Below are 11,200 nucleotides of genomic sequence, written 5' to 3' on the forward strand. Positions count from 1 at the left end.
GAGTAGCAGTGAACAATATACAGACAGAAATACCTGACTTTAGCAAAAAAAAATGTGTTACTAATGTAAAGTGGTTTTGGAAATGTTCCAAAGAGTGGTGGAAATGATAATTATTAAAAACTACAGATGGACTGCACTCATCTAGGCGGCTCCATCGCACATGTGCACTCCCGGCGTGACCAGGTGATCCATCCGCCTAGTCATGCTGGGAGTGCACAGAAACGCTCCCATTCTAGCGAATGGGGTGCCTGTGCGTCACGGATACGTGCACCCCATATGCGGCTATAGGCACGCCAGGGTGGGCGCGGACAGGCACAGATGGAGCCACGATTAGCGCGGCTCAATCTGTATAGCAGGAAAAAGTGTCCTCTGATCCCCATATGTAAGACTAGATCTGTCCTAACACAATGTATTCTTTGTTGCCATCAGAGACCACTATTTCCATATGGTGTTGGCTGCACATGAATCTGATCATATAGGAATAATCTGATAGCTGTAACTCCATAGCTGGCTTCTGGTTATACATGTCTTATCACCTGCATGCATTAGTGCCCAATGGTCGCATACAATATGATTTTAGGGACTATAGCAAATGTTGCCTGCCCCTTAGACTTGGATTTGGTATAGATAGAGGCAATATTATACCCACTTTCTTGAATTTTAGTTAGTTACAGATCAAAAAATAAATAAATCCAAGAAAATATGGTTTAGACTCTCATGGAAGTACACTCTCTATAAAGCCTGATGAAATGGAAAAACACTTTGTATAATTTTTTCAAGTTGCTTAGAATATTTTTCTGTTTATTCCATGTAAGGATGGAGGTCTTCTAGGTCTTGGAACTTTACTTTGAAATCCAGTCGGTAAATGGTAAGTGAGTCACAGATATAATTATAATGGGATGGGTGTATGAACATGTTCCTTTACTGCTGGAGTGCTGAGTTGATCAAGCGTTTGGTCATACCTATATGTCTACTTTATTTATTCCTGCAATTTACCCAAAACATGTCACCAGGTCAACTTTGCATTACATTGTTGTCTTGACATGAAATCATAAAGGTTAGCTTACAGTCAGTGCTGTAATTAGACATTTTAGCGCTGTGTGCAAGAAACAGCATTGGCGCCCCCTTATGGAAAATAGGGGCAGTGCGTGCCGTAGGCGAGCGCAAAAAATATAGGGGCGTGGCTTCATGGGGATGGGGTGTGGCACAAAATAATACCAATTCATATTACGGTGCACAGTAGTCTCCATTATTCAAATTACGCCACACAGTAGCGCCACTACACCAGGTAGAGCCCCTTTAAAACATTGCGGTGGACAGATTCCCCTTTCTACACATTACGGCAGACAGCGTCCCCTTTTTACACATTACGGAAGCCAGTCCCTCTTTTTACACATTACGGCAGCCAGTCCCCCTTTTTACACATTACGGCAGCCAGTCCCCCTTTTTTCACATTATGGCAGACCGCGTCCCCTTTTTACACATTTCGGCAGACAGCATCCGCATTTTACCCATTACTGCAGCCTGTCCCCCTTTTTACACATTATGGCAGACAGCGCCCCCCTTTTTACACATTACGGCAGACAGCGCCCCCTTTTTTACACATTACGGCAGCCAGCATCCCCTATTTACAAATAACGGCAGACATTGTCCCCTTTTTACACATAACGACAGTGTCCCCTTTTTACACATTACTGCAGTCAGTCCCCCATTTTACACATTACGGCAGACAGAGTCCCCTATTTACACATAACGACAGACAGCGTCCCCTTTTTACACAGTACGGAAGCCATTCCCTCTTTTTGCACACTACGGCAGCCAGTCCCCCTTTTTACACATTACAGCAGCCAGTCCCCCTTTGTACACATTACGGCAGACAGCGTACCCCTTTTTACACATTATGGCAGTGTCCCCTTTTTACACATTACGTCAGACAGTGTCCCCTTTTTACACATTACGTCAGACAGCGTCCCCTTTTTACACAGTATGGCAGCCAGTCCCCCTTTTTACACATTACGGCAGACAGCGTCCACTTTTTACACATTATGGCAGACAGCATCCCCCTTTTTACACATTACGGTAGTGTCCACTTTTTAACCAGTACAGCAGACAGCGTCCCCTTTTTACACATTACTTCAGCCAGTCCCCCAATTGACACATTATGGCAGAGTCCCCTTGTTACACATTACGGCCGACAGAGTCCCCCTTTTTACACATTACATCAGTCAGCATACCCTTTTTACACAGTACGGCAGACAGTGTCCCCTTTTTACACATTACGGCAGACAGCACCTTTTTTTTACACATTACGGCAGACAGCGTCCCCCTTTTTACACATTACGGCAGACAGCATCCCCCTTTTTACACAGTACGACAGATAGCGTCCCCCTTTCTACACATTACGGCAGACAGCGTCCCCTTTTTACACATTATGGCAGACAACGTTCCCTTTTTACACATTATGATAAGACAGTATCCCCTTTTTACAAATTACGGCAGAGAGCATCCCCCTGTTTACACATGCTGGCAGACAGTGTCCTCTTTTTACACATTACAGCACACAACGTCCTCCTTTTTACACATTGTGGCAGACAGCCTCCCTCTTTTTACACATTACGGCAGACAGCATCCCCTTTTTACACATTACAGCAGACAGCATCCCAATTTTTACACATTATGACAGACAGCGTCCTCTATTTACACATTACGACAGACAGCGTCCTCTTTTTACACATTACGACAGACAGCATCCCAATTTTTACACATTACGGCAGACAGCGTCCTGCTTTTTACACATTACGGCAGACAGCGTCCTGCTTTTTACACATTACGGCAGACAGCACCTCTCTTTTTACACATTACTGAAGCCAGCATCCCCCTTTTTACACATTATGGCAGGATAGATAGATAGATAGATAGATAGAATAGATGATACTTACCATCTCTCCGCTGGCTCAGGCAGTCAGGATCCTCTGTGCTGGCAGCTCCGGAGGCAAGGGAGAAGGAGGAGGAGGGAGGGAGACTCGGGAGCTGACGCAGCACAGTGTAATTGCTGGCGGCGCTGCATGCAGCTGTCCCTCTCCTTCATTGGCTAGCCACTGCCGCTGTGAATGCTGGGACGAGGGAAGTGCATCCCAGCATTCACAGCAGTGTCGACCAGCCAATACGGAAGGAGAGGTACAGCTGCAGTGGTGCCACTACCAATTACATAGCGCTGCTGCAGCTCCGGAGTCCCCCTCCCTCCTCCTCCTCCTCCTCCCCTGCCCCCGGTGCTGCTCCTCTACTCACCTCCTGTGGCGCACACAGCACAGGCGGCTTGTAATGAGTCAATTTGACTCATTACAAGCCGCTGACATGGAATGCTGGCAGTTGCACCCTCAGGGCGACTGCGCTGTGTGCCAGGCACACATGTAGTTACGGCTCTGCTTATAGTTATGGGGGCCAGTATATGTGCCAATGTATGTGCCAGCTTAGAGACATTTAACAAAATATTGATTGTTATCATCATTCTGATATGGTGAATAGGTATGATTATGTATTACATAGGATTCCCCATGCAAACCAATCATCAGCAAGAACAAAGCTGTCACTGGCAGTAACTCTTTTTGTATTATTGTATAATTGAAGTCATATTGCCAAGTGATTTGCCTTTAATGCACTGAACGGGGCTCAATTTATTACGCTGACAAACCTGCAGTCCTGCACATGCACTTTACAAAAGCAAGTACACCTCTTACTGCATATCTCTTACTATAGGCACCCTTACCCTTGTGTAATATACTTAGGAAGCAAACAAAAGAAATACCCAATATCTTAAAATCAATTCTATAGATTTAATAAAAAAGAACAAACAAATGCCAACAAACAAACATCTACCATTTTAATATGATAATATATTTCTGTTGCAGGTCCACAGTTTGTGCATTTTACATATATTAAGATATTTGTGTTCATCCATATATTGTCAGTATTGTGCGTAGCATCACTGTGATGTTTTCAATACAGTACCTATGCAAAACCAAATCATTAGTCACAGAATAGAAGACAAAGCTACTCTCATCATTGTGGGGACACTCTTTTGGAAAAAAAATAATACTTAGATTTTATTTTAATTATTACAATTACTAAAAATACTGTAGGTTAAATAAAAGGACATAAGTTTACACCAAAATAGGCAAATGTGCTGTATAAAATGAGTCCAATGGTAGTAAGCAAAATATTTATTAATACCAATAGTAACCGGGCCGAAACTATGATTTATGTCACCTGGGGTAAGGCAGTAATTTGCCCCCCATCCTCCGATTCTTAATTGTAGGTGCAATTTTAAAAAGACCTCATAATAATGCATGTATTGGAAAACAGTGTATAAAAATAATCAAAGAAATGTATATTGTATAAATAATGTATAATATAAATCATATTTTTAATTTTTAATGGATAAGATGAAACAAAAAAAAATAATTAATGTATACAATGTGAGTTCATATTTTCACCAATGCAGTTGAGTTAATATATTTTAGCACTTTTATAAGTGGTATTGTTTAAACAAGCATTCATATTATACCCCCATATGCAGTCTCATGTGATATGATTGCTCCAGATAGCTTCCAGTGATTTCAGTAAACACACTTGTGCTCTTTTTTTAATATATGCCTTTTAAACTGACCGGGTATTAGAGCACACACCGCCTACCTGATTGATGAAACTGTTTCCTACAAGAGGCCTCTGATGCTGCTCTCCGGCAAGGTGGACATCTTTGAGGAAATGAGCCTCAATCTATTTCAAGCACTACCCACTAGGGCTCTTTCACTGGCTGCAGAGCTCTTTACAGTGGGGTGGGCTGCGCTGTGTCACGTGCTGCCATGAGAGATGAGATCCTGGCTATTACTGGGGAGCATGTCCCTCATCAAAGTGGGCATTTCCAATGTCTTTTCCTCAGCCAATGGTGCTGTACTTCTTCAGGGAACGGCACTTGATACAGCTGAAGATGGCCTGGTGCAGAGATACTAGGAAATATTAAGTAAAAGCCCCTTGAAGTCAGGGTCTCTGTAGTCTGAGGTGAGCACGTGATGCTAGGGAGACAGGCCTGAGGGCAAAGCTCGGACAACAGGCTTTGTAACAACTGTAGCCCTCAGCACCCCCTTAAATCCTGCGACCAAGCCACATGCCCCTCTAACACTTCCCACCCCCAGGTTCAGCCCAGGTAGTAGATAGGTGATGAGTTTACCTGTAACCTTTTGCAGAAAAATGTGTGATAATCTGCCTAATTTGTTATGGACAGCATTTAGATTTAGTGATCACTAAGAGACTAGGACAGAATTTATGCAGTGTGTGTCATTTATAGACTGTGATGCTGTAGCATACTTGTCTACATTAAAAATCTCATCCCTAGGAGTAGCCCAGAGATGAGACTCAAATAAGCCACTGCAGGGGGCGAAGCCAGACTGCACATCCCAAGGCTGCTCCCACTAAATACTACAGTTTGTGGGTAGGGGGTGGATCTTTTATCCCCGTCCCCTTTATTCAGCTGCAGGATTCTCCGGTCTATCTTCTTATCATGTACACTTTAATAGGAAGCAGGTGGGGAGCTGGAGATGCCGCTACTCCTCTGTAGGTGTGGGGGACTGTACAACATTTTTTTGAGTCTCCTGCAACTTGTGGGAGAGTAGGCTCGTATGTCCTGCAGTATTGTATTTTCAATGCAGGTAATGCATATGGTGCAAAACATATCTACAGTAAGTGACAAAGTCATGCCAAAAATGCAGATATATAAATGGCTTAACAGACATGTAATGACATCGAGGTGTCTGCATTCTCAAGGCTAATCATTCATGTAAGTCATCATGAACTATATATATATATATATATATATGTAATATAATTCTTAAACATTGTATTAAAATTGTCGTAATACATGTTACACATATGGCACAAGCTGGTAATTGCACGGTTGGTTTGTTGTTCACCTGTAGTATAATATCACACAAATGATCCAGACACAAATTGCCCCATAAAGGTCAACTGACAATGAGATATATGTAATCCAAGGATCAATCATACACATGTCATAAAGAAAATGTACATGGATATAGGTAATGCACCATGCATATGTACTTTAAATAGAACTCTATTAGTTATCTATGCAAAGCTGTTTAGCATATGTGGGACTTGAGGTTATATATAACCATACTTACTGACATTTAATTTCTTCTTCCCTGGAGAAGCCTGGAGAGGAGACGGTGCAGGGAACTTCAGGGGTCCTCAATAAAATTCCATGATTCGCAAGTCCATAGGGAGAGGGTGGGGCTAAAATGACACCATTTGCTTCACTTTAGCCATGCCCCCTCCCTGCAGACCTGCAAATGCTGGGGGGTTATCTATCCATCCCGCCCTTCACTAGGATGCGGGCAGGATGAAGGAGACCTGCCTGCTCTACTGGAGGTGCGGGGGGACTACCCCAAAAATTGGAAGCCTCCCACAACTTCCAGGAGTGTAGGCAAGTATGTATATAACATATATACATGTATGTGTGCTCCTCTTGATGAGATGGCACATAACTTGATATGGCAGTCTTGTTTGTTTGTTTGTTTGTTTGTTTGTTAGCAAAATGAAAAAGTTAGCAATTGGGCAAAACCATGTTGCACTATAGGTGGGGCAGTTGAAACATGTGCAGATAGATTTAGATTTGGGTGAGTTGTGTTCAAACTGAAATTTAACTTGGAGTGCAGAAATTAAGCAGCCAGTATTTGCCATGCACAGAAACAATATAACCCATCCAAATTTAAATCTCTGCACATATTTCATCTGCCCTATCTTCAGTGCAACATGGTTTTGCCCAATTGCTAACTTTTTTTGCTTTGCTAACAAACCTAAATAACCCCCTTTATGTGGTAACTTACTGAAGCATTCAAGGTTCTGCAACAGGCATTCCCAACCTAAGTTCTCAAGGCACATTAACAGTCCAGGTTTTAGTGATATAAATGCTTGAGCACAGGTGACTGAAATAGTAACTCAGTTATTTTAATTTAATCATATGTGCTGAAGCCTGGGTATCACTAAAACCTGCACTGTTGATGTCCCTGTAGGACTGAGGTTGGGAATACTTTTTCTACAGTATGTTCTTAAATGTATTTTTATTGTTACGTTTTATTTTGCAGAGTAACAGGATTCCAACTGAAGCAAACTTGCTTCCAAAGGAGAAAGCTGATTCTGAATCTTTGCAAACCAATATTAATGATTTTCTGGCAATGTAATTTTCATTAGATATCCCATGTTTTGGAGAAGTCTTGATTGTTGCTTTATTTCCTGAATGATGTTTTTAATCAATAAAATTTCTGGCAAATTAATAAATGTGTATTGTCATTAGTTAAGTCAAAGATCCAAAGGAATGAGTTAGAAAACCTTACAGTATATTGAGAAAACTCAATTGGGTCTAGTGAGCTGCAGTAAGTAAAGTTAACATAAACATATTTGTCATTGAACATTGATGGCTGTAAAAACCCACTGATGGGTGTAGTTCAGCAACAGACATACATTGTGACAGAAGATAGATTTTCAGAATTTTGAAGCACCCACCCATAGCCATGTTTTAATGAAGTACCCAAGCACATGGGAGGTCATTCCGAGTTGTTCGCTCGGTGAAAATCTTCGCATCGCAGCGATTTTCCGCATAATGCGCATGCGCAATGTCCGCACTGCGACTGCGCCAAGTAAATTGCTATGCAGTTAGGAATTTTACTCACGGCTTTTTCATCGTTCTGGCGATCGTAATGTGATTGACAGGAAATGGGTGTTACTGGGCGGAAACAGTCCGTTTTATGGGCGTGTGGGAAAAAACGCTACCGTTTCCGGAAAAAACGCAGGAGTGGCCGGAGAAACGGAGGAGTGTCTGGGCGAACGCTGGGTGTGTTTGTGACGTCAAACCAGGAACGACAAGCACTGAAATGATCGCAGATGCCGACTCAGAAACTGCTATGAGGTGTGTAATCGCAATATTGCGATTACTTCGTTCGCAATTTTAAGATGCTAAGATTCACTCCCAGTAGGCGGCGGCTTAGCATGAGCAAATCTGCTAAAATCCGCTTGCGAGCGAACAACTCGGAATGACCTCCATGGTTCTGTACAGGGAAGAGGGGGTGAGGGAGAAGCTTGTAACTATTACTGTGGCCTTATTTGCTCAGGTCAAAGGACAGTAATTCTCATGTTTCATGCACCACTTATTCATACAGTGGGGGATTTTCTATTACCGTATAAAGGACAGAGTCATAGGAGAGAGTAGGTCAAAGGGAGAGAGACACTGAGAGACAGAGTCAAGGGAGAGAGATAGAGTAAGGGGGAGAGCGATAGACTTGGGGAGAGGTACAAAATAAGAGACAAGAGACACAGACAGAGTCAGGGGAGAGAGTTACAGAAGAGTCAGAGGTAGAGAGATAGACAGAGGGAAAGGGAGACAAATTCAGAGGGCGAGACACTGAGAGACAGAGTCAGAGGGAGAGAGAAACTGAGACAGAGTGAATGGGAGAGAGATAGAGTCAGAGGAAGAGAGACAAAATCAGAGATAGCGAGTCAGTCAGGGGGGAGATAGTGTCACAGAGCGATAGAGTTGGGGAGAGAGACAAAATCAGGGGAGAGAGACACTGAGAGACAGAGTCAGGGGAGAGAGATAGAGTCAGGAGGTGTGTGATAGAGACGAGAGAGACAAAATCAGAGGGTGAGAGACAGTCAGGGGAGAGAAATAGAGTAAGGAGGAGAGAGATACAGTAGAGTAAAGGGAGAGAGACAAAGTCAGAGGGTGAGAGACACATTGAGACAGTCAGTGGAGAGAGAAAAAGTCAGAGTTGGCTGGTTGGAACAATATAATTCTAATGTGTGGATAGCATTAGCAATTAATTCAAACCAGTTCTCTTCTTCCCCACCACCTCCCTGATCACAGCCAGCAGTGGCTCTCTGTGCCTATCCCCCACCATTAGCAGAGTGAAAGTAATCACAATAACCTGTTTGCCATTCCCGAAAAAAAATTCCTTTGAAAAAAGCAGCTTGTTTAATTATAGAATAACAAAAGGCTCTTGGTGTGCTCTCTGTATCTCCCTGGATCTACAGTATCTATCTGTCTCTGTCTACCATACTCTCTCTCCCCCCACAGAAAAAATGGTTGCTGTCTTGTACAAGACAAGTGTTCTTATAATGTCAGAAAAAAAGCACCAAATGTAACAGGATGTATTATTTTTTAAACGGACCTATGGGAAAGAATTGTAATGTCATATTTATTAAACTGTTGCTATACTTGTGAAACTTTTACCTTTTTTTCAGCAGTGATTCTGTGGCTATCAGAAACTATTTTCTAGACCAATATTCATAGTATATCCATATATGTACAAATTTATATATATATATATATATATATATATACAGTATATATATATATATATATATATATATATATATATATATATATAATATAGATATTTGTACAGATCTGTGAGTCTATGACTCTTTTGCTAATGCTGGGGGTGGTGCTGGCTGTTGCAAGGAGCTCTAACTCATAGAGTCACAGATCTGGATAGGATAGATAAGGCCTGCAAGTGTGGCGGTATGCTCAGGTATGGCGTACTGTTAAAAATCTAGCCGCCCGTACACTATACCTGCGGGCCTCCACTCACACACACCATTGCCGCCGTTACTGGCTATTATGGTAAAAGCCATTGATGTGCTCCTCCTCCCCTTCCCAGCCTGCTGCTGTGTCAGGGAAGGAGAGGAGAGTTCAGTGCGGTCCCTTCCCTCAGTGCTGCTCAGTCAGACTTTGGTCTCTGGCCATGGTGTGTATCTTCTCAACTGAGCACTGGTTTATTAGCCAATCAGTGCTTGCAGCCTGCCAGCCAGTCAGAAGCTGCGGCTGCCTGTCCGTGAGCTCTAATTGCTTAACAAACCGGTGCTCAGTTCAGAAGATACACGCCACAGCCGGAGACCACCAAAGTCTGACTAAGCAGCTCTGAGTGATGGGCCTGCGCTCCACTGTCCTCTCTGTCCCACAACACTGATACAGCATGCAACAAGTGAGCAGCGGGAGGGAGGTGGGAGGTGTGGGGTGGGTGGGGCATATGTATAACTGGCATTGTGGGGCATATCTGGCACTGGGGGTATATCAATATATGGCACTGTGGGGCATATGTATATCTGGCTTTGTGGGGCATATGTATATATGGCATTGTGGGGCATATCTGGCATTGAGGGGCATATGTATAATTGGCACTGTAAAGCATATGTTTATCTGGCATTGTGGCGCATATCAGGCACTGTGAGGCATATGTTTATCTGGCATTGTTGGGCATATGTATATCTGGCATTATGGGGCATATCTGGCACAGTGGGGTATATGTATAACTAGCACTATGGGGCATATGTGTATCTGGCTTGATACACTGAAGAGGGTGCGCATCACCGGGACATCACGGCAGTGCTGTGGGGAGACTACAACTCCTGGCATGCCTTGCACGCCCAGGAAGGAACATGTTGGTTGCTGTTTCTGGGGCTGGTGCAGAGTGAGAGTCTGTAGTGTGCAGTGTGCGGAGACAATGAGGCTGGTGAGAGGCTAATACCATATACTGTTATGAGGGATAAGTCCCCAGCACGCACACTGTGTATGTGATGGTATATTGGGAAAGGGGCTGTATAGTGATATTTAAATGAGAAATAATCTCCGAACACACACTGTGTATGTGGTATTTACCAAACATTGTCTTTCTTCCTACATTATGTACACATAACATATTATTAAAACACTAGTTAATTAATTGTGCCTTTCATCCGCTCTTAATGCCGACACAAGGGCCTACACCCCCTTGACCATCGCACGTCCTTTGGCTGTAAAATATTTAACCACTAACAACATTATGCTTGAAGGTCATACTCCATATAATACAAATATTGGCCGCCCAAAGGACGTGCAGGGGTTAATGGGGCATAGCACAAACCTGTCGTTTTCATCTAAAAAATATTTCCAGGATCAGACCCTTTCTGACCCAGGATGCTACTAAGACTCTTATCCACTCATTGTTCATCTCCTCCTGGCTGGCATTCCTGACAAATACCTCTCTCCACTCCAATCTATCCTCAATGCTGCTGCCCGGCTCATTTTCCTCACCAAATGCACTACGTCCACCTCTCCTCTCTTACTAGACCTTCACTGGCTCCCCTTCCCTTT

General features: G+C 43.1%; 1 protein-coding gene across 1 annotated transcript in view; it reads left to right on the forward strand.

Annotated features, from left to right (window-relative positions):
- Nucleotides 1–7,350, forward strand: part of LOC134957715 (uncharacterized) — a 66,701-nt gene extending 59,351 nt beyond the window's left edge. The window contains exons 14-15 of the mRNA XM_063939817.1: nucleotides 816–868; nucleotides 7,158–7,350. Of these exons, the coding sequence (XP_063795887.1) occupies nucleotides 816–851 (36 nt within the window). The 3' untranslated portion in view covers nucleotides 852–868; nucleotides 7,158–7,350. The remainder of the gene's footprint in view (nucleotides 1–815; nucleotides 869–7,157) is intronic.
- The last annotated feature ends 3,850 nt before the right edge of the window (nucleotides 7,351–11,200 follow it).

This window comes from Pseudophryne corroboree, chromosome 9 (assembly GCF_028390025.1).
Source record: "Pseudophryne corroboree isolate aPseCor3 chromosome 9, aPseCor3.hap2, whole genome shotgun sequence".
Lineage (NCBI taxonomy): Eukaryota > Metazoa > Chordata > Amphibia > Anura > Myobatrachidae > Pseudophryne > Pseudophryne corroboree.